The sequence below is a fragment of the Diaphorina citri genome, unplaced genomic scaffold (genome assembly GCF_000475195.1).
Source record: "Diaphorina citri unplaced genomic scaffold, Diaci psyllid genome assembly version 1.1 scaffold898, whole genome shotgun sequence".
Lineage (NCBI taxonomy): Eukaryota > Metazoa > Arthropoda > Insecta > Hemiptera > Psyllidae > Diaphorina > Diaphorina citri.
This window is the reverse complement of record NW_007378329.1, coordinates 65,302-89,527: the sequence shown is the minus strand read 5'-3', so window position 1 is coordinate 89,527 and position 24,226 is coordinate 65,302. Positions and strand designations below refer to the sequence as shown.

The window sequence follows — 24,226 nt, the reverse complement described above, 5'->3', positions numbered from 1 at the left end:
GACCTCTATCATGAAACATTACAGAGTGCGAACATTTCATGTCAAATCATTCCGGTGATAGATTTCCGGTGCTGCAATTTAGACGGCTTGAAAGAAAAACTGAGAACACCTGAAAAGTACTCAGGTAAGATTCATTTACAGTGGTGACTCATGTCAAGTCCTAATTCCGTGACGTCAAAGTTCACGATTTACCAGTATTTTTTAAATCGATTTATCTCGGGATCTAGAAGTCGTAGAAGAAAAAGAAAAATTTCCTCATTTTTCCTCATTTTTCCTGCTCTATGACTTTGAAACATCACACAAGTAAGCGCAACTGATCTATTTCATATCCTCCATTAGTCTATTACGACTATTACTGTTATCACATCACAAAGAAAAAATACCACTATTGGGTAGATACTTAATGTACCTATACTGTTCCTGTACCATACGCCACACTTATTATTTTTCAATACCAAACCATTTAAATCGGCTGCTTGTTTCAAAAGATATGAGTTTTTTTGTGTTTTCCTTTTAAAAAAGTCCATCTTGGAGGTGTCCATTTTTGGTACTGGACTACTCGGGTAAAAACCTGGAGGAAGAAATAGGTAGATACTATAATATGTATATTCTGCCTTGGTGGCATAGTGGTCAAGACACTTGCCTGGTAAACAGGAGAGTGTGGGTTCAATCCCAGCCGAGGAATGGAATTTTATCCTCAATATAATTTGACCACAATAAGAGTAGTAGCCTAATGCTGGAATAAAGGGATTTTTCAGTCCTATGCGAGCAGTTTTTTTTTTTTGGGGGGGGGGGTTGATAGAGGGAACTATAACTGCTAAGGTCTTATCGTCCCGAAGAGAGAATCGAAGAGAGAAGGAAGATAAGATAGGAAAAAGCCAGCCGTTCCGAGAACAAACCTTATCTGTTTGGGATAAAATCTGCCCCGGGCAGGAATCGAATATGGGCCTAGCGCTTACAAGAAGGCAGACGCGCTACCAACCAAGCTAACAAGGCTGGTAAGAAAAAAAAAGATAAGGTTCTGATAATGATAAAAAGATTAGGTAAGGCTCTGTCTTATTAAAAAATAAAGTTAATTATTAGGTACCTATTTTAGTCTGGGGTCTCAAAATATTTTGGTGGGAGGATGTTGAGAAATTGAAACGTGTGAACCGGGCCTTTAGCACAGAGCTCATTGGAGGGGGTCGACTCGCGGCAAAGTGCGGGAAATTTTGAATTTGGTTTTTGAGAGAAGTAAAAAAATATGTCATACGAGTTTACCTAGAAGTTGAATCTAAAGTTGGAAAGTTTGCTGAAATGATAAATAAAAGACTTTCTTGTACAGTTTCTATATTATTAAAGTAACTCAGGTGTTTTCCATATTCTCTCTTGAAGATCCTGAATTCCCACACTCCTGAACGATATACATACTCCATAATAATTTGTCACATACCTATGTATTTTTACTTTCTATTATTTATTTTGCTTGGGAGGTATGTAATATTTCGGACTGGTAGGTATCATGCTTCAGCCACTCCAATTACACATTCAAAGTTTCATTCTCCATCCTGATTTTCATATGAAACAAAATGAATTTGTTTTCTAAATATTATATCTATTATGTTTAAGAAATACATAAATGATGAAGAAAGGACTTTATTGTTTTAAAATCTCAGCTTAGGCAAAAGAATATGAGTGAGGTCTACAGTTCACAGAACCACTAGTAGGTAAGCGCTAGGTCATGCATTTGATTTTATGGGGGCATTTCACTAGTACCTAAATACCCCCGATAAAATCAAACAAATCAAACTGTCTGGTGGGTGAGCTATAAAAATATACTGAGTGAGTTGTAGACAAGAACTACTCAAAATCAAATCAAATCATGAATCGTTGTGGTAAAGCAGGGAGCTTTTTCACAACTTTGTGGGTATCACAGTATTACAAGTCTTGCATTTACTCAATCATCATATTTATCATTGCTCGTTTCTTTTGACTTGTAATGCTGTCATTGGTCGCTACTCAAAAGTAGCTACTCAATTGTCCTCACAAGGCTGAGTGCACCCCAAACTTATTCAAACACAGAGTCAAAAAAAACCTCGGCTCCACTGGGAAATCAATTAAAAAAGTAAAAAAAGCCATTTCTTTGTGTTATTATATCACAACTATGGTGCTTCAAGAATGACCCATCATAAAGTAAACACAATACTGTCCTTGAAGGGAACAAAAGACCTTTTCCCAATTTTTCCGAATGTCCTGAAACAATTTTTTTTCTGAATGACAAGTTGACAAGTGGAACTTGCTCAAAAGGTATAAAAAAGGCAATAAAGTCTGAAATTTTGAAAAATCTACTAATTTTCTTTTTCTAGATCCCAATGTGTCAACATGAAACACTTGGTCACTCTATTCAAGGCAGCTGCTGAGGACAAAGACCTCTATCATGAAACATTACAGAGTGCGAACATTTCATTCTCTCTCTCTCTCTCTCTCTCTCTCTCTCTCTCTCTCTCTCTCTCTCTCTCTCTCTCTCCCTCTCCCTCTCTCCCTCCCTCCCTCTCTCTCTCCCTCCCTCGCTCGCTCTTTCTTCGGTTCTGGAGGTTTGTGGTTCGAGTCCAAGTCAAGTCATAAAATTAATCGTAGTATATCAAGCGGGGAACGACATTTGTGACGAGCATTTTGGAGTCTTCACATCTTTTTACGTAGGAATCCGGAATCGACCTTTTATTCATAGTTTTACTCAATGGAGCAGTTGCAAATGAGTAAAAATTATTAATAAATGGTCGATTCCTATGTAAAAAGTTGGGAAAAATCCAAATCTGAGGTCAAAACTCGGAAAAAGTAATTTTAAAAGGTCGAAAATTTAATTTTAAATTGCCGCTCTAATGAAAAAGTTCGAAGACTTGTGACGTCAGATTTTACGTCAAAATGCGCAGAAACGCTTGCGCACAATGGGTAAGTGTACCATTTATTCGCCCACCTAAAAAACGTACCATTTATTGGCCCACCTGTACCATACGCCACACGTCTGAACTGGACAAACTTTTTCAAGATCCAATTTCATCAAAAGAAAGGGCTTAAAGACTGCTATCGAACCAGTGCTATTCAATTAATATTGTAGTCATAAAAACAAAAATTAGAAAAATAAATGTGGGCAGGTGGGCCAATAAATGGTACGTTTTTTAAGTGGGCGAATAAATGGTACACTTACCCTATGTAGTTTTTTTTTTTTGCTCTGCTGGGTCAAAACTTTTTTTTTTATATGAATTCTAATGTTAAATAGGTACAAATCAAAATACCTATCATTTCCATCTCATTTTAAATATAACAATTTTGTCTGGGCAGTATGCTGTGTCGTTTTGGCAACCCAAACATTGGACAGTCCGTCAATAAATTTTATTGATTGTTTCTCTCTGTTTGAATTGCAGGCTTAATTCTCAGTAGCCCCCGATGTGTAACTTCTCTCAAACAAAGCCTAGCTAGCGAGGAGCTGGATCCCGCTTGGAAAAACAAACACTGTTTTGCCATTGGTCCAGCCACGGAGAAGTTAGCGAGGAAACTGTTCGATTTGAACCCCGTTGGAAGTGAAGCGGGAAAAGCAGCTAACTTGGCTCCGATTATTGTAAAAAGTAAGAATTATTCAAAGGTATCAGAAAATAAAAACATCCCTCAATTGAGTATAGCTACAATACTGAGGCACATACTGTGTCTCTCATTGGATGGGTAAGGAGAGACACAATACTTCATAAAGTACCCACCCTGTTGGAATATTTACTATGAAATATGATTTCAAATTCTTTGTGAACTATGTTAATAGCATGACAAGCAAGTGTATTACCTCCATCAACCATGCCCCCCAAGCAATTATTATTATTAAATGAAACATACAATTTTTAACAACTGTACATTTTCTTTTCTAGGTTTGGGCACTCAAAAGGACCTACCTCTATTAATGCCAGCAAGTAATCTAGCCCAAGACAATATAAGCTCTGCTCTCAGTAAAGAAAACATTACTGTGTATTCACCTACAGTGTATGAGTGAGTATTTTTTCATTTTTTTTACTTTACCTGTCTTGGTGGTGTAGTGGTCAAGATGCTCGCATGGTTAACAGGAGAGCTTGGGTTCAATCCCAGCCGAGGTATGGAATTTTATCCTCAATGTACTTTGAGAATTTGACCACAATGATAATAGTAGCCTACTGCTGGAGTAAAGGGACTTTACAGTACCATGCAAGCAGTGTAAATAAGCAATATTATTTTTTTATTTTAATCATGGTTAACTTTAAAGGTAGTGCGTCTCGTCTGCCTTGTAAGCCCTAGGTCTCAGATTCGAGTCCCACCTGGGGCAAACTTTTCCTTAAAAAGTTTAGGTTCTCTTTTGGAACGCCTGTCTTGTAAGTGCTAGTTCTCGGGTTCGATTCCCGCCGCGCCGGGGCAAACACCATCCTAAAGAGAAAAGATTTTTCGGAACGGTTGGCTTTCTTCTATCCTGTCTTCCTTCTGTCTTCGTTTTCGGATGAGACCTATATTGTTACAGTTCCCTCTATCAAACTTCTTAAAAAAAAGTCGGATACTTTAAGTATTAATCTAAGATTTTAATTTATTTATTTGCTTCCAGAACCATCCCAAGTCCCCACCTAGAAGAAAACATTGTCAAATCTATAAATGCGAGTCATCAAAATATTCTGGTGTTCTTCAGTCCATCTGGAGCCAATTCCGCACTACCGTTCCTAGAACAAAATATACTGAAGACTTCCAAGGTATGTCTTATACTTTGTTAAAAAGTAAAAAAAAAAAAAAAACTAGCTCCGAGTCCAGGGGTTAAAAAAAAAAGGTTTGATGGAGGGAACTGTAAGCTAAGAAAGAAGGAAGACAGGAGAAAACCAGCAGTTTCGAGAACGACCATCATCTGTTAAGGATACAATCCGCCCCAGGTGCGAATTGGATCGCCGACCTAGCGCTTACAAAGCAGACGCGCTATCCTCCAATCTAACTATGCTGGCTCAACATTGCTTTATTTAGTCGTGTTTCTCAGACTGTAGGACATTAAAAATAGCGGCATACCATACAATTCTTTATTTATTTATTAAGAGGTTTGGCAGAGGGAACTGTAACTGCTAAGGTCTTGAAACCTTAATGCATTAACTTTTTGATCACCCTGTTTACAAAGTTGAAATGTGAACTAAGTATAATTAAACCTAGCCTGTTGGACGTATTTACTAGAATTTCTGCTGATTACACCAAAAAGTAATATACATAGGTTCATACATAAGGTATTCTATGTATACCCACCTATAACTACCTACATACATAAAACATAACTATACCTACGGCCGGCCACTCACTATCAGGTGTTATAATTATAATTAAGCAAGGTCTATTGTAGGTAATAATTACGCATTGTACAATGTTAAACCCATAAAATACACGAGACCTTGTTTAGACTACTGAGGATAAAATCCGCCCCGGGCGGGAATCGAACCCGCGGCTTAGCGCTTACAAGGCAGACGCACTACCAACTAAGCTAACTAGGCTGGCCATACAATTCTTTGTAAAATTATGCCGTGAATTGTGGCCTTAATATGATATATGTTTTGTTTTGATATTTTATTCACAGATCATTTCGATAGGAACCACCACGGCGGACGCCTTGACAAAGTCGGGCGTTGTTTTATCAGGCGTATGTCAACAGCCTACAGCGGAATCTCTGCTAGAACTGATCAAACCTTTGACACACGATGCGAAATGACAGGTAAACATCTGGAGGAAGAAATAGGTATATTTATACAATAGAACCTCGATTATTTCAACTAATTGGGATTGAGGTAGTTGAAATCATCGAGATTCTGTATGAAAGTTGAAATAATCGAAATTCCGTATAAAACAATCAAAATATTGCCAAACTTAGTGGTACAAAAGAATAAAATAGGGAAGAAATACCCTTTTATTTTGAAATTAAATAAAACAAACTAAGAAACGAACAAAAAACACGTCTTCGATATTGTTTTCTTCGACATTAATCTCATTATTTGAACACTTTCGATGATCTGTTCCTCTGATAGATTAGGATTTCCTTGAAATATAGGGAAAACCCCCGATTTTTGGAGTTGAAATAATAGAGAGTTGATATAATGGAGGTTGAAATAATCGAGCTTCTACTGTACTAATATGTATCCTGCCTTGGTGGCGTAGTGGTCAATACGCTCGCCTGGTAAACAGGAGAGCGTGGGTTCAATCCCAGCCGAGGAGAGAAAATCGTACTACTTTGGTACAAGTTTTAGCTTTTTGAGTGCCCTTCCAGATCATGAAAACCTGGAAGGGGTGTTATATTTGTAATTTTCAATGTAATCTTAAATAAATATATCACAAAGAGTTGCTTTTGTAGCCCAGTTTTAGCTCGATCCGGCAACATATGACAAAAAATTGATCGCCCAAAAAAATTCTCGAGAAACCCACCCCCAATCAAGACTATTATAAACTTCTTTTTCTTCGCCTTTTCCCGTGTACAAACGGGCTCGAAGCCCTTGTACATATTCCATGCATTATATTTCACTGTATATTTTCAATGCAATATATCCCATTATATTTTGCATAAATTGCATTCTTCGCGAAAAGTTTGAAAACGCTGACCTTGATTCTCTCGCTCATCTGGATGCATATGCGTGATGCACTGATGTACTCACAGTTCACTTCTTCTTTAGCCATAGAGTGCGAAGTTTTTCTCATCGTAAATATTTTCTATTTTTTCTGTCGTAAGTTTTCAAATTTGTTAGTTTATTCCGTCCAATTTTTTGAAACTGTTAAAGGTAGTTTTTTTTGGTAACTACTACCTGCCGTACCTACCCATTGGAATATTATTTATTAATTGATTTTCTTTTTCTAGATCCCAATGTGTCAACATGAAACACTTGGTCACTCTATTCAAGGCAGCTGCTGAGGACAAAGACCTCTATCATGATACAATACAGAGTGCAAACATTTCGTGTCAAATCATTCCGGTGATAGATTTCCGGTGCTGCAATTTAGACGGCTTGAAAGAAAAACTGAGAACACCTGAAAAATACTCAGGTAAGATTCCTTTACAGTGGTGACTCATGTCAAGTCCTAATTAGCTATGTAGTTTTTTTTTTTTTGCTCTGCTGGGTCAAAACTTTTTTTTTTTATGAATTCTAATGTTAAATAGGTACAAATCAAAATACCTATCATTTCCATCTCATTTTAAATATAACAATTTTGTCTGAGCAGTATGCTGTATTGTTTTGGCAACCCAAACATTGGACAGTCCGTCAATAAATTTTATTGGTTGAATTGCAGGCTTAATTCTCAGTAGCCCCCGATGTGTAACGTCTCTCAAACAAAGCCTAGCTAGCGAGGAGCTGGATCCCGCTTGGAAAAACAAACACTGTTTTGCCGTTGGTCCAGCCACGGAGAAGTTAGCAAGGAAACTGTTTGATTTGAACCCCGTTGGAAGTGAAGCGGGAAAAGCAGCTAACTTGGCTCCGATTATTGTAAAAAGTAAGAATTATTCAAAGGTATCAGAAAATGAAAACATTCCTCAATTGAGTATAGCTACAATACTGAGGCACATACTGTGTCTCTCATTGGATGGGTAAGGAGAGACACAATACTTCCCAGGATAGACAGCTGGGTAAATACCAGAGCTCCATAAAGTACCTACCCTGTTGGAATATTTACTATGAAATATGATTTCAAATTCTTTGTGAACTATGTTAATAGCATGACAAGCAAGTGTATTACCTCCATCAACCATGCCCCCCAAGCAATTATTATTATTAAATGAAACATACAATTTTTAACAACTGTACATTTTCTTTTCTAGGTTTGGGCACTCAAAAGGACCTACCTCTATTAATGCCAGCAAGTAATTTAGCCCCAGACAATATAAGCTCCGCTCTCAGTAAAGAAAACATTACTGTGTATTCACCTACAGTGTATGAGTGAGTATTTTTTCATTTTTTTACTTTACCTGTCTTGGTGGTGTAGTGGTCAAGATGCTCGCATGGTTGACAGGAGAGCTTGGGTTCAATCCCAGCTGAGGTATGGAATTTTATCCTCAATGTACTTTGAGAATTTGACCACAATGATAATAGTAGCCTACTGCTGGAGTAAAGGGACTTTACAGTACCATGCAAGCAGTGTAAATAAGCAATATTATTTTCTATTTTAATCGTGGTTAACTTTTAAGGTAGTGCGTCTCGTCTGCCTTGTAAGCTCTAGGTCTCAGATTCGAGTCCCACCTGGGGCAAACTTTTCCTAAAAAGGTTAGGCTCTTTTTTGGAACGCCTGTCTTGTAAGTGCTAGTTCTCGGGTTCGATTCCCGCCGCGCCGGGGCAAACTTTATCCTAAAGAGAAAAGATTTTTCGGAACGGTTGGCTTTCTTCTATCCTGTCTTCCTTCTGTCTTCGTTTTCGGTAAGATGAGACCTATATTGTTACAGTTCCCTCTATCAAACTTCTTTAAAAAAATTCGGATACTTTAAGTATGTATTAATCTAAGATTTTAATTTATTTATTTGCTTCCAGAACCATCCCAAGTCCCCACCTGGAAGAAAACATTGTCAAATCTATAAATGCGAGTCATGAAAATATTCTGGTGTTCTTCAGTCCATCTGGAGCCAATTCCGCGCTACCGTTCCTAGAACAAAATATACTGAAGACTTCCAAGGTAAGTCTTATACTTTGTTAAAAAGTAAAAAAAAAAAACTAGCTCCGAGTGCAAGGGTTTAAAAAAAAAGGTTTGATGGAGGGAACTGTAAGCTAAGAAAGAAGGAAGACAGGATCCGAGAAAACCAGCAGTTTCGAAAACGACCATCTGTTAAGGATACAATCCGCCCCAGGTGGGAATTGAACCGCCGACCTAGCGCTTACAAAGCAGACGCGCTATCCTCCAAACTAACTATGGTGGCTCAACATTGCTTTATTTAATATTGTTAGAAACGCACTTTTTGCAAACTCCGCGGTTAGTGAGCTCAAACTCTCGAGTTTCGTCTTGTCAGAAACCGGCCCTTAGTCGTGGTTCTCAGACTGTAGGACATTAAAAATAGCGGCATACCCTACAATTCTTTATTTATTTATTTATTTATTAGGAGGTTTGACAGAGGGAACTCTTTTTTTTTTTTTTTTTTTTTTTTTTTTTTTTTAAGAGGTTTGACAGAGGGAACTTTAACTGCTATGGTCTTATCGTCCCGAAATCGAGGAGAGAAGGAAGACAGGATAGGAGAAAGCCAGCCGTTCCGAGAACGAACATTATCCCATCAGGATAAAATCCGCCCCGGGCGGGAATCGAACCCGCGGCCTAGCGCTTACAAGGCAGACGCACTACCAACTAAGCTAACTAGACTGGCCGTACAATTCTTTGTAAAATTATGCCATGAATTGTGGCCTTAATATGATATATGTTTTGTTTTGATATTTTATTCACAGATCATTTCCATAGGAACCACCACGGCGGACGCCTTGACAAAGTCGGGCGTTGTTTTATCAGGCGTATGTCAACAGCCTACAGCGGAATCTCTGCTAGAACTGATCAAACCTTTGACACATGATGCGAAATGACAGGTAAACATCTGGAGGAAGAAATAGGTATATTTACAGTAGAACCTCGATTATTTCAACTAATTGGGATTGAGGTAGTTGAAATCATCGAGATTCTGTATAAAAGTTGAAATAATCGAAATTCCGTATAAAACAATGCACAGAGCTCATTGGAGGGGGTCGACTCGCGGCAAAGTGCGGGAAATTTTGAATTTGGTTTTTGAGAGAAGTAAAAAAATATGTCATAGCATACGAGTTTACCTAGGAAGTTGGATCTAAAGTTGGAAAGTTTGCTGAAATGATAAATAAAAGACATTCTTGTACAGTTTCTATATTATAAAAGAATAAAAGTAACTCAAGTGTTTTATTCCTCTTGAAGATCCTGAATTCCCATACTCCTGAACAATATATGTACTCCATAATAATTTGTCACATATGTATTTTTACTTTCTATTATTTATTTTGCTTGGGAGGTATGTAATATTTCGGACTGGTAGGTATCATGCTTCAGCCAGTCCAATTACACATTCAAAGTTTCATTCTCCATCCTGATTATCATATTTGATCCACTAATAAATTTGCTCCCACTTTGCAACAAAATGAATTTGTCTTCTAAATATTATATCTATTATGTTTAAGAAATACATAAATGATGAAGAAAGGACTTTGTTGTTTTAAAGTCTCAGCTTAGGCAAAAGAATATGAGTGAGGTCTACAGTTCACAGAACCACTAGTAGGTAAGCGCTAGGTCGTGCATTTGATTTTATGGGGGCATTTCACTAGTACCTAAATACCCCCAATAAAATCAAACAAATCAAACTGTCTGGTGGGTGAGCTATAAAAATATACTGAGTGAGTTGTAGACAAGAACTACTCAAAATCGAATCGAATCATGAATCGTTGTGGTAAAGCAGGGAGCTTTTTCACAACTTTGTGGGTATCACAGTATTACAAGTCTTGCATTTACTCAATCATCATATTTATCATTGCTCGTTTCTTTTGACTTGTAATGCTGTCATTGGTCGCTACTCAAAAGTAGCTACTCAATTGTCCTCACAAGGCTGAGTGCACCCCAAACTTATTCAAACACAGAGTCAAAAAAAACCTCGGCTCCACTGGGAAATCAATTAAAAAAGTAAAAAAAGCCATTTCTTTGTGTTATTATATCACAACTATGGTGCTTCAAGAATGACCCATCATAAAGTAAACACAATACTGTCCTTGAAGGGAACAAAAGACCTTTTCCCAATTTTTCCGAATGTCCTGAACTCTCTCCCTCCCTCTCCCCCCCCCTCTCCCTCGCTCTTCCTTCTCTTTCTTCGGTTCTGGAGGTTGGTGGTTCGAGTCCAAGTCAAGTCATAAAATTAATCGTAGTATATCAAGCGGGGAACGACATTTGTGACAAGCATTTTGGAGCCTTCACATCTTTTTACGTAGGAATCCGGAATCGACCTTTTATTCATAGTTTTACTCAATTTCATATCCTCCATTAGTCTGTTACGACTATTACTGTTCTTATATCACAAAGAAAAAACACCACCATTAGGTATACTTAATGTATACTGTTCTTCGTAAGATTCCTCTTAATATGCAATATGCCTTGCTGCAGGAATGTTCTTGATTAATTATTCATCAACTAGGTATGATTTATTTCATCAGACAGTATCCGTTTGCGCCGATGAACTTTTTTTCTTTTAGATTTGATAGAGGGAACTGTAACTGCTATGGTCTTATCGTTCCGAAATCGAAGAGAAGGAAGACAGGATAGGAGAAAGCTAGTCGTTCGGAGAACGAATGTTCAGGATAAAATCCGGGAATCGAACCCGCGGCCAAGCTCTTACAAGGCAAAAACGCTACGAATCCAAGCTAACTACGGGATGGGCATGCTACGACACAGAGCACATGATTCTATTGTAGCAGCCGTTTCATTGCTACGAAATCTTGCTGCAGGAATGTTCTTGATTAATTATTCATCAACTAGGTATGATTTATTTCATCAGACAGTATCCGTTTGCGCCGATGAACTTTGTTTTAGATTTGATAGAGGGAACTGTAACTGCTATGGTCTTATCGTTCCGAAATCGAAGAGAAGGAAGACAGGATAGGAGAAAGTTAGACGTTCCGAGAACGAATGTTCAGGATAAAATCCGGGTATCGAACCCGTGGCCAAGCTCTTACAAGGCAAAAACGCTACCATCCAAGCTAACTGGGCATGCTACGACACAGAGCACATGAGTCTATTGTAGCAGCCGTTTCATTGCTACGAAATAAAAACGACAGTGAAACACTCATCTTTTAGATATTAAGTACCTACCGAAGTTTTTTTTTTTTTTCCTTATACCTACACCCAATGCAGATTGTTTGGAAATGGTGCAGTTTTAACATCGCCCATTTCAAAGCTATAACTAATAAATAGGTACACCGTTCATTTATGCACACAGCACAATATTATTCGCACAGAGCAGAGGTTTCCAATCTGTGGTACGCGTACCACTAATGGTACGCCGAAGCATCTCTTGTGGTACGCGAAGAGATTTGAAAACCCCATTTTTCGATTTAATTCGTAAATACCAAAAAAAAAAAAGAAAAAAAAAACAAATGTGGTCACCCTAGTTGGGAGAGAAAAAAAAAATACAATCAATGTACCAAAAAATTGTGACATCGTACTACGAAACAAATTTCGCCTGCGGCGCTGTAATATCTTTATTTAAACTCCAAACCACACACAAAATTGATGTTTATTGGTACGCCAAAAGAAGCTTCAGATGTTTTGGTACGCAGTACTCAAAAGTTGGAAACCCCTGGCATAGAGATATAATTATGTAGCTTCTCATATTATGTGGCTAGAGCTACTCATTTTCCTCACAAGGCTAGTGTGGGCCTCTGGGGGAGCTGATTGAATTTTCTTCGAACTCAGAGACCTGATGATATTTCCTAGTTAGTGGCGCCTCTGCCTTGTGAGCGCGAGGTCGCGGGTTCGATTCCCGCCCGGAACGAACTTTAAAGATTCGTTCTTGAAACGGCTGCCTTTCTCCTATACATATTCTGTCCTCTCTCTCTCTCTTAGATTTCGGGACTTATACATTACTAGCTGAATTCCGTCGCTTCGCTCCGGAATCCCGCTAGTTCATCCCGAGGCATGGCCAAACTTGTGGAAAAGGCATGGCCGAACTTGAGGCATGGCCAAACTTGTGGAAAAGGCATGGCCGAACTTGAGGCATGGCCAAACTTGTGGAAAAGGCATGGCCGAACTTGAGGCATGGCCAAACTTGTGGAAAAGGCATGGCCGAACTTGAGGCATGGCCAAACTTGTGGAAAAGGCATGGCCGAACTTGAGGCATGGCCAAACTTGTGGAAAAGGCATGGCCGAATAACTTGTATTTATCAAACTAAAAACATAAACGAAACTCAAATTTAGGCGAGCGAGGAAAAGTTTTCTCTCCCGCAGACTCTGCTTTCTGTGTATTTCTTATGGAGATTTTAGCGATGAAAAATTGATCATACCTATCTCAGGATCGGTTTAGATTTTCGCAAAATCCTTTCTTATTGCACATCTAGACCATAAAAGGAATATTCCTACCAAATTTCAGCTTTCTAGGTGTTGTGGTTCTCGAGATAGAGCGATCAGTGTGTGAAATGTGAACTGTGAAATGTGAATGAGTGAATGGATCTCATTCTTATAATATAAGATTATAGAATCAAGATCGATTCACTCATTCACATTTCACACGCTGATCGCTCTATCTCCTGAACCACAACACCTAGAAAGCTGAAATTTGGTAGGAATATTCCTTTTATGGTCTAGGTGTGCAATAAGAAAGGATTTTGCGAAAATCTAAACTGATCCTGAGATATGATCAATTTTTGATCGCTAAAATCTCCATTAGAAATACACAGAGTGCAAAGACTGCGGGAGAGAAATGTTCCGCTCTCGACCAACATTTTGAGATTGAGTTTCGTTTATGCTTTTAGTTTGATAACTATGCAGCTAATAGGGAGTGCGCAGCGCGACCGTATTTTTTATTATTTTCTACAAGTTTGGCCATGCCTCGGGATGAACTAGCGGGATTCCGGAGCGAAGCGACGGAATTCAGTTACTTCAGTTAGTAATACATAAATGCACCATATCTCACTGATAGATCACTGAAGTTAAGCAACGTTGTTTACGTCACACGAATGACATCTGGACGGGTGACCATCTGTGGGGCAGCACGCGCTGCCTTCTATTTCGGGAAATAATAATACTGATATATATTTTTTTCGAAAAAAAAAAAAAAAAAAAAAAAAAAACAAAACAAAACAAATGTGGTCACCCTAGTTGGGAGAAAAAAAAAATACAATCAATGTACCGAAAAATTGTGACATCGTACTACGAAACAAAAAAATTTTGCCTGCGGCGCTGTAATATCTTTAAACTCCAAAACCACACACAAAATTGATGTTTATTACTACGCCAAAAGAACCTTGAGATGTTTTGGTACGCAGTACTCAAAAGTTGGAAACTCCTGGCATAGAGATATAATTATGTAGCTACTCATATTATGTGGCTAGCTACTCATTTTCCTCACAAGGCTAGTGTGGGCCTCTGGGGGAGCTGATTGAATTTTCTTCGAACTCAGAGACCTGATGATATTTCCTAGTTAGTGGCGCCTCTGCCTTGTGAGCGCGAGGTCGCGGGTTCGATTCCCGCCCGGAACGAACTTTAAAGATTCGTTCTCGAAAAGGCTGCCTTTCTCCTATACATATTCTGTCCTCCTTCTCTTAGATTTCGGGACGACAAGATCCCCGTTGTTAGCCCAGCCACTGACTATCAGGTAGACCTGACAGGTACACCTGATCAGGTAGGTATGCCTGACCTCTGATGAGCACACACACTATCGGGTAGATCTGACACTGACAGGTATGGCTGAAAAGGTCCATCTGTCAGGTCTGCCTGATACCTGATAGCTAATGAGTACACACACAATGAGTTTGACTTGATCAGGTGTACCTGTCGTCAGGTCTGCCTGATAGTGAGTGGCTGGCCGTACATTTTACTCTATCCTTTTCAAAAAAGAACAAAAAAGTAAAAAAATAAATCTTATATTATAAAATCAAGTTCCATTCACTCATTCACATTTCATATTCACACACTGATCGCTCTATCTCAATATTTCCTAGTTAGTGGCGCCTCTGCCTTGTGAGCGCGAGGTCGCGGGTTCGATTCCCGCCCGGAACGAACTTTAAAGATTCGTTCTTGAAACGGCTGCCTTTCTCCTATACATATTCTGTCCTCTCTCTCTCTCTTAGATTTCGGGACGACAAGACATCCGTTGTTAGCCCAGCCACTGACTATCAGGTAGACCTGACAGGTACACCACATCAGGTAGGTATGCCTGACCCCTGATGAGCACACACACTATCGGGTAGATCTGACACTTTATATTTGTAATTTTCAATGTAATCTTAAATAAATATATCACAAAGAGTTGCTTTTGTAGCCCAGTTTTAGCTCGATCCGGCAACATATGACAAAAAATTGATCGCCCAAAAAAATTCTCGAGAAACCCACCCCCAATCAAGACTATTATAAACTTCTTTTTCTTCGCCTTTTCCCGTGTACAAACGGGCTCGAAGCCCTTGTACATATTCCATGCATTATATTTCACTGTATATTTTCAATGCAATATATCCCATTATATTTTGCATAAATTGCATTCTTCGCGAAAAGTTTGAAAACGCTGACCTTGATTCTCTCGCTCATCTGGATGCATATGCGTGATGCACTGATGTACTCACAGTTCACTTCTTCTTTAGCCATAGAGTGCGAAGTTTTTCTCATCGTAAATATTTTCTATTTTTTCTGTCGTAAGTTTTCAAATTTGTTAGTTTATTCCGTCCAATTTTTTGAAACTGTTAAAGGTAGTTTTTTTTGGTAACTACTACCTGCCGTACCTACCCATTGGAATATTATTTATTAATTGATATGATTACGCAGCATAAAAGGCGTCTTGAAAGGTAGGGTTAAAATAATAATTATTATTAATTTATAATTTATAATTTATATTTATTTATATAGATAATATGTAAAAATAAAATGGTTTTCCAACCATATTCTGCGTCTAGCATTACAAACAGGTTATCTTATTCGTGGAAAACCATAGTTTGTCACAAAAGTTCCGTTTGGCGGTCCAAAATTTTTGAATGGGCATTCGAATTGTGTATGTATTGTAATATTGTGTTTTTACCTGATTACCTGCCTATGTATATTTAATGTTCTAAAAATACAAAGCTAGTGATCAGTTGCGTTTATTATTATTTTATTACTTATTTAGGTACTTTCGTTCTTTCGTATTTATTTTTTGAGGCATCGAGCTGCCTCTTAGACTACTGGGGTAAAGGGACTTTTTAGTCTCATTCGAGCAGGATAAACAAGGTATAGGTATTCTATTCTATTCTATCAGGTACCTACTGACAGGTCCGCCTGTCAGGTCTACCTGATACCTGATGGGCACACATACTCTTCATGTAGACCTGAAGATTTTTTTAGTTCACCATAAATCTACGTAAAAGGAAGTAAACTAAAGGTATGGCAGCTAGGCGACCTGTTCAGGCGTACCTGTCAGTTCTGCCTGATAGAGAGTGGCCCGCCTATCTATAACTACCTTCATAGGTAGGTAGGTAGGTAGGTAGGTAGGTAACTAGGTACACATGATAGGTACTAATACCTACCTACATAGATAAGGTACCTACCCACATACAAGAGCAATTAGACGCTTCTACACCTTCCTACATGAGCATCATAGGCTAAAAAGGTACCTCTACCTTGACACATATTATTTCTTGTCAGACCAAAGCTGTGTCCACACTCCACACATAGATCGGCATCGACTGAAACCTTCCACACTGCGTCGACAACATAGATTCACCTCGTCGCGTCAATGGACGGCCGTCGACTAAATGTGGACACAGCTTAACAAAAATAACAGTGCTTATTTATACTGCTCGCATAGGACTGAAAAGTCCTTTCACTCCAGCAGTAGGCTACTACTGTTATTGTGGTCAAATTCTCAAATTATATTGAGGATAAAATTCCATACCTCGGCTGGGATTGAACCCACGCCCTCCTGTTTACCAGGCGAGCGCCTTGGCCACTACATCACCACCGAGGCAGGTTAAGCGTGTTGGTCTTTGCTGCCGTGACTTCTGCTTGTAAAGTCTGGAGTCCAGTACAATATATTTTATGGGTACTGCCTATCTTTATAGTTTACGGGCTGGGGTAGCCGTCCATTGGCGCGAAAAGTTGAGGGACAGGTGTTGACCTAAGACCTTTGTGTCTGAGCTTTATAATAAGACTTTAGATGAGGGCGAGGGGTAAAAATATGTTGTCCAGTCTGTTTATTCAGCACTTTTTTTTGGTATAGCAGCACGCGAGCCGGAGATTTATGCACTATGAGAGAGAAGCGACGGACTCAAACCGCATAGAACTGAAGAGGTCAAAATTGACAATGATAATCTCCGAAATGTAAATGCAGTTTTTTTGTGTTATTATGTCACAACTTTGGTGCTCACTGCAGCATTGTAGGATTTTCCCAATAATTTAATAATCCTAAAATCCAATGTTTACCTACCATGCTGGCACCGGTCGCTATGCGCATTATATTACATAGCTACTCATTTTCCTCACGAGGCTGAGTGGGCCCCGCAACAGCCAGTCACGGAGTCAATCATTTGGATGATACAAATTTCTTGACCCCGCCGGGAATCGAACCCGGGTCTCCCGCGTGCAAGGCGAGCGCAGTGACCACTACGCCATGAGAGCTGACTAAAAATACGGATATAGCTGATAAGCGCCTGTGCCTTGTAAGCGCTAGATCGCCAGTTCGATTCCCTCCCGTGGCGAACTTTGTAGTTTTCGTTCTCGGGATGACTGGCTGGCAGACGACCGACGCCCTAAGGACTGTGTGGCGCCTTAGCGTGTACTTCTTCGATCAATAACAGAAGAAAAACATAAAAACAACATTATTGCACTCCCAGGAAAATGGGGGGGGGGAGGGGGAGAAAATGCAAAGCTTCCTTGTGAAGGTCAGAAGGGGGTGTAAAAGGGCCGGTCACAAGGGGGGCTCCTTTAAGGGGGTGGGGCGGAGCCAGCAGTTTAATGGTTTTTTTTTTAGCAATCTGATTTTTTTAGCTAGTTGATTTTTAAAAAATTTCAAAAAATAGCCTTGAAACTTAAACGTAATTGAAACTCTCTTTTTCCTAAGAGGTTTGATAGAAGAAACTCTAACTGCTAAGGTCTCATCGATATCGTCCCGAAAGCGAAGAGAGGTGGACAGGATAGGAGAAAGCCAGACGTTCCGAGAACGAACCTTATCTGTTTAGGATAAAATTCGCTCCGGGCGTGAATCTAACCTGCGACCTAGTGCTTACAAGGCAGAGGATAGTTCCTCCAAGGCTTGGAGGGTAGTTTTTTACAAGTCAGCTTGGAGTTCAAGCTAGCAAGAAAATACGACTGTGTACCATACTCGTATTCTTCACTGATCTGATTAATATGATCTACAAAAAGGGCATCATCCCGACAGACTTCATGGAGTCTGTATTTATCCCAATTCCAAAAGTTTGTAAAGCGAAGAATTGTGCCGACTTTCGAACCATTAGCCTCATCTCTCACGCCTCAAAGATCCTGTTAAAGACAGAATATACAACTTAATAGAAGAAAATTTGAGCGAGACGCAGATGGGATTCAGAGGAGGAAAAGGATGCCGCGATGCAATTTCAGCCATGAGAGTGTTACTGGAAAAGAAGGTAGAAAAAGGACAAGATATTTTCCTGACCTTTATCGACTATGAAAAGGCATTTGATAACGTGAGCCATGAAAAACTTGTTTCTATCCTCCGTAACATAAACTTACCTCAAGCGGACATCAGACTGATTGAAGAATTGTACTGGGGACAAAAAGGGAAAGTCAGAACTTCTTTAGGATTATCCGAAGACTTCACCATCTCCAAAGGCACTCGTCAAGGCTGTATTATCTCTCCTCTGCTTTTCAACATTTATGTTGAACAAATCATTAAGGAATCCATTGCCGATAATGAACATGGAGTCACTATCAATAACCGAGTGATAAACAACTTGAGGTACGCTGATGATTTGGTATTGTTATCATCCGATAGGAATGGTTTAAAAACACTCCTAAAGAAGTTACATGATGCCTCCACAAAGTATAATATGAAAATTAATGTGAAGAAATCGAAGTACATGAGAATGAGCAAAAAAGAACATAGAAGACTCACAAACATCGATGTCAATGGACAAGTATTTGAAGAGGTGGCAAAATATAAATATTTAGGAAGTGAAATAACTAATGATGGACGCTGCCAAGTAGAAATCAACAAGAGGATAGGCATAGCGAAAAATGCCTTCTGGAAACACCGAGATCTAATGACAAGAAATATATCCAAGACCACTAAACTTAGACTTCTGAAGACATACGTATTTTCCATATTAACATACGGCTGCGAAGCTTGGACTATACACCCCGAATTCGGAAAGAAAATAACGTCATTTGAACTTTGGTGCTACAGAAGGATGTTGAAGGTGTCATGGGTCGACAAGATTACCAACGTGGAAATATTGAGAAGAATGGGAAAGTCTACTCCAGAACTTCTGAAAGACATAAGAGAAAGAAAATTAAAGTTTGCAGGACATATGATGCGAGGATCGAGTGGGCAGCTACTATTGGATATCATAGAAGGAGATGTTGAAGGACCAAGACCAAGAGGACGACCAAGAAGAATGTGGCTGGACGATGTGAAAGAATGGTTAGGAGTGAGAAGCTATGAAGAGTGCAAGGAGCTGGCAATGAACCGAGAACTTTTTAGAACAACAGTTACAAGACGTCTAGCAACCATCGACCACGATGACGCTACATGATGATGATGATGATGATGATTATTTTATTTTTTATCTGGCTGAGGGTCTTTGAACAGGGAGCAGGCTAGTCTGGATGGGGGACTTTAAACAGGGAGTAGACCAGCTTAGTCTGGCGAGTTATAGCGGAACATACAGACAGACATCCAAACCAAATGCAAAACGGTCGAGTTAAAACATAGACCTCACTATCGTTCGGTCAAATAGGTAAACAATAATATTAAAAAAAAAGTTGTTATTGATGGATCCATTATTGGAGCTGGTCCCGGGGCTCGGATAGCCTGTGAACGACCCTGTAATGTGCCTTTGAAGGTCATACGCTTTTCACACAGTCTTGAAAGGGGAAACTGGCAACTCCTACTCTAGACTCTTAAGTTACTACTATACGTACATAACGTACTTGGATGGAATCTTTAGAATGTGCATTATTGTAAAAGACTTGGAAAAACGTAGTAAGTTCAAGGTGTGTACGTAGTTTTTTTTTTTAAAACTTTATTTAAAAAAAGAGCTTGGAAGGTAGTGCGTCTGCCTTTTAAGCCCTAAGTCGCGTGTTCGATTCCCGCCCGGGGCGGATTTTATCCTGAAGAAATAAGGTTCGTTCGCGGACCGGCTGGCTTTCTCCTATCCTGTCTTCCTTCTCTCTTCGATTTCAGGACGGTGAGACCTTAGCAGTTACAGTTTCCTGTATCGAACATCTTTTAAAAAAATATTTTGTAAGTTTATGGTCACGATAGTTTAATGAAAGTGCCTACTGATAAGTTTTACTTATTCATATGAACTTTTAGTAGTTACCTACTAATTATTAATTGTCTAATTTTCCTCTTATCTCTCACAGAACTTGATCCTGCCCTTAGATACATCAACCACGTTCCGATTCCAAGGTCACTGAGCTTCTCAAGGTCATCTGATTCAAGGACACGCAAACTTCAAGGACGTCCGCCATTTTGATTTCAAGGTCACTGAACTTGTGAAGGTCATCTAACTCAAGGACACCCAAACTTCAAGGACGTCCGCCATCTTGATTTCAAGGTCAACATGGCGTTCTCATTTGAATCAACCAAAACCCTGAACAGCTGCTGCTGTGGCTGTTCCCTTCGTACTGGGGCCATCATTATAGCAGTACTTGCCATCGTAAGTCAATTCAATTAAAATAGAATAGATGGAGAAGTAAATTGAATTAGGATCAATTTAATTTAATAAGTTTTTTTTTTTTAATAAGACAGTACATCATCAACTTCAGAATGTTGCGTATTATTGTCTGGTGTAAACAATGTTTAGTTTTTTAATTCCTATTTGTATTATTTTATTTTTTATCTGGCTGAGGGTCTTTGAACAGGGAGCAGGCTATTCTGGATGGGGAACTTTAAATAGGGAGTAGACCAGCTTAGTCTGACAGGGGGACTTTTAACAGGGAGTAGACTAGCCTGAAATTTCCCTCGCAAAAGAAATAGCAAACGTTGAGTGCGAAGGGCATCCACTCGTAAAATTTTTATAGCCAAAACCAAATGTCAAAGCGCTCACCCTAGTTAGGGCTGATTGACAGGCTGACGAAAAATGCCGACCCTGTCTGAACACGGAAAAAGGCGTGGAAGAAAAAGAAGAAGTAATTTTATTTTTAACACTTTCAGTGCTGTAAACCTACATAGGGGCTTTTTAGGTATTGAACTGGTACCAAAAACCCCAACAGGGTCTTTTTAAAAATTACAGACTGTTACAAAAACTTTACCTGAGGATAAAATTCCATACCTCGGCTGGGATCGAACCCACGCTCTCCTGATTACCAGGCGAGCGTCTTGACCACTACGCCACCGAGGCAACTTTAGCCCTTTTCTTTTTCAGATACATGCCGTTTTTTCCCTGCTTGAGGAATTTATGCCCAAAAAGGCCAAGCCTGGAAAGATGAAAGTGCAAGAACAAGATCCTGCAGGTAATTCTAGAGATTAGACTAGAAGAGAACAAAATAGAATAGATAAAATGTACAAAATAGAATAGATAAAATGTACAAAATAGAATAGAATGGATTTCTTCAAGCAGGCACCCGAACATACAGTACCTACGGTATGAAATGAAGAAAATACAAATATAAAAGCTGTGTCCATTTGTGGACACAGCTTAAAATGAAACGGATCTCCCTCACTTAGCTCAATTTTAGGACTTCTGCCATTTAAATATGTAGAATTTTAATGACCAAAATTAGCGTCCCTTTAACTGATCTCTTCAGAGTTATTTGACATGAACTCATTTCTGCGCATGTCCAGAAATGTGTTTTCGTCAAATAACATTGAAGAGTTGAATTCAATTTTGGTTGTAAAAAATCAAAATAGAATAGATAAAATGTACAAAATAGAATAGAATGGATTTCTTCAAGCAGGCACCCGAACATACAGTACCTACGGTATGAAATGGAGAAAATATAAATATAAAAGCCACAAATGGACACAGCTTAAAATGAAACGGATCTCCCTCACTTAGCTCAATTTTAGGACTTCCGCCATTTAAATATGTAGAATTTTAATAACCAAAATTAGCGTCCCTTTAACTGAACTCTTCAGAGTTATTCGACATTAACTCATTTCTGCGCATGTCCAGAAATGAGTTTTCGTCAAATAACATTAAAGAGTTGAATCAACGGGACGCTAATTTTGGTTGCAAAAAATCGCTATTAAATTACAGGGTTTACACGCGACCTGGAAAAACTGGAAAAGTAATGGAATCTGAAAATCGGTCAAAATGTCATGGAAAATCGTGAAAAATTTAAAGAAAACCTCGAAAAGTCATGGAATTTGCCACCCGGTCAAAAATTAAAAATGTTCAAATTAAATATCAAGTTTTTTTCCGAAAAACGGCCTGCGGCGCATTTCCCCTCATATTCCTTGACGTTCAGCATATTGCATATTTTATTTTAATGAAGGGGTAATCTTACTGGTTTTTTTTAAGTACCTCCGCCCCCTAATTTTCTGGAAAATTCATGGAAATTGTCTGGAAAAGTCATGGAATAGTCATGGAATTTCATTCCGGGAAAAGCATATAAACCCTGTATTGGAATTTTAACAACTGCTGATGTCCACGTTTCAGAGCATATTGGGTACATCATCGGGTACATAGTCTCGCTAGTGGTGGCCATAATTCTCCTTATTGGCATACTCAAGAGAAGCAGGAAACTCATGCTCCCGTGGCTAATCGTATCCGTTATATCTGTGGTGATTGCCCTCATCTACGTTGCGTTCGTTGTGATTCTTCTCTTCATTAAGGTCGACCCGCTGATGGCCCTCGCGGGACTTATTGGCGGACTCATTGGAGTGGGTGAGTAGAATAGAATATACCTTCTTTATCCTGCTCGAATGAGACTAAAAAGTTCCCTATAGGATAAGGAAAGTAAAAATTCCCTTAATTATTTTTTATTCTGATAAATTCTATTCTATTGCTTTCCGTTTCAGCCATCTTCGTTTACCTCTGGCTGGTGGTGCACAGTTATTACATCCACCTCAAGGAAGAAGAGCCACGTGTCAGGTCTCCAGCTTAGATGAAATATCTACCTATTGAGCATGATATATCTACCAATTAAGCATTAAATACATACCAACTAAGCATAAAATATCTACCAATTAAGCATTAAATACATACCAACTAAGCATAAAATATCTACCAATAATTAAGCATGAAATAAATACCAGTTAAGCATGAAATATCTACCAAAATCAAGCATGAAAGAAATATTTATTAAGTATTAAGCATGAAATAAATACCAATTAAGCATTAAATAAATACCAATTAAGCATAAAATATAAAAATACCTTTCGTTGAAATATTGTTTATATATTGAGCCGGAAAAATTGTCGGGCGCACAATAACATTTCTACCTAACCTAAGTTTTTTTTTTTTTTTTTTTATTTTCTTCTATTTTTAATATAATTTTTGTATTATTAAATATTTTTTAAAAATCATGATTATTATTAGTATTTTGTTGTTGTTATTATTATTAATATTTTAAACAATATGGTATCATTTTGCTTTTTATTTTGATTATATTGGAATATTTTTAAAAAGAGCGTGGTTTTGTTTTTTATTTTTTTAATGGTTTTTATCTTTTATACTATTTTCTATTTTCCTTCTATGTTTTTTATTGTTCGTTATTCCAAATTTTAAAGGTACCTACCTACCCAACTACCATTTTACCAAATTGAATAAGTGTTTCCAAATTTTACGTCAAAACAGTTAGATAAAGGAGCTGAGCAGGAGGAAAAATCTACGTGGGAAAATTTAAGTAGTCCATTGAGGAATAATCGGAGGGATGTGGGTTGTATTTTCTGTAAAGGGTCAAGCTTATATTCAATCTGCTAAAACTTGCCATTTTTTTTTTTAGAGGTTTTGGACAGAGGGGGAACTGTAACTGCTAGGGTCTTATCGTCCCCGCCGAAATCGAAGTGAGAAGAGAAGGACGGGAAAGGATGAAAGCCAGCCGTTCCGAGAACGAACATTATCCCATCAGGATAAAATCCGCCCCGGAGCGGGAATCGAACCGCGGGCCTAGCGCTTACTTGCAAAATAAATGTACTGATACCCTTACTACCTGAAGACACTATATCTATCTTTGAGGTTTCTGTAATGCGTTCGCTTGTTCCAGTGTGTTGAATTTTTGCCAAATAGAAATGTACTTGAGTACCTACGGAACCTACTTAATCTTTGAGAATAGATTTATTTACTCTTCTTGTGCTCGTACTATTATTTCTTCTTTCAAAATGGTGTTTCCAACAAGAGCAGAGTATCGTCTTTTTTTAGGAGTTATTGAT

The 24,226-nt window shown here is 38.6% G+C and overlaps 2 protein-coding genes across 3 annotated transcripts; both read left to right on the top strand.

Annotated features, from left to right (window-relative positions):
• Positions 1–999: 999 nt before the first annotated feature.
• On the top strand, positions 1,000–20,427 carry LOC103512916 (uroporphyrinogen-III synthase-like). Of its 2 annotated transcripts, none has more exons than XM_026826252.1 (8): positions 1,000–1,472; positions 2,346–2,423; positions 6,935–7,041; positions 7,288–7,488; positions 7,814–7,931; positions 8,517–8,658; positions 9,417–9,551; positions 20,272–20,427. In XM_026826252.1, the coding sequence occupies exons 1-7, from the start codon at positions 1,435–1,437 to the stop codon at positions 9,546–9,548; spliced, it is 816 nt and encodes a 271-aa protein (XP_026682053.1). In that variant the 5' UTR covers positions 1,000–1,434; the 3' UTR covers positions 9,549–9,551; positions 20,272–20,427. The 2 variants fall into 2 exon arrangements, with proteins under 2 accessions (XP_026682053.1, XP_008475932.1); XM_008477710.3 differs by lacking the exons at positions 1,000–1,472; positions 2,346–2,423 and adding exons at positions 4,594–4,733; positions 5,591–5,725 and having other exon boundaries at positions 6,857–7,041.
• Positions 20,428–20,471: 44 nt separating this feature from the next.
• Positions 20,472–22,959, top strand: LOC103512918. Its single transcript, XM_008477712.3, has 4 exons — positions 20,472–20,567; positions 21,276–21,363; positions 22,512–22,739; positions 22,874–22,959. The coding sequence occupies exons 1-4, from the start codon at positions 20,472–20,474 to the stop codon at positions 22,957–22,959; spliced, it is 498 nt and encodes a 165-aa protein (XP_008475934.1).
• The last annotated feature ends 1,267 nt before the right edge of the window (positions 22,960–24,226 follow it).

Coding starts and splice junctions, on each gene's coding strand:
- LOC103512916 (XM_026826252.1), top strand. CDS start 1,435: ATGTATTTTTACTTTCTATTATTTATTTTGCTTGGGAG. Junction 2,424..6,934: donor AAAGACCTCTATCATGAAAC/ATTACAGAGTGC, acceptor CTATCATGATAC/AATACAGAGTGCAAACATTT. Junction 8,659..9,416: donor ATATACTGAAGACTTCCAAG/GTAAGTCTTATA, acceptor TTTTATTCACAG/ATCATTTCCATAGGAACCAC.
- LOC103512918 (XM_008477712.3), top strand. CDS start 20,472: ATGGCGTTCTCATTTGAATCAACCAAAACCCTGAACAGCTGCTGCTGT. Junction 20,568..21,275: donor TTATAGCAGTACTTGCCATC/GTAAGTCAATTC, acceptor TTTCTTTTTCAG/ATACATGCCGTTTTTTCCCT. Junction 22,740..22,873: donor TGGCGGACTCATTGGAGTGG/GTGAGTAGAATA, acceptor TTTCCGTTTCAG/CCATCTTCGTTTACCTCTGG.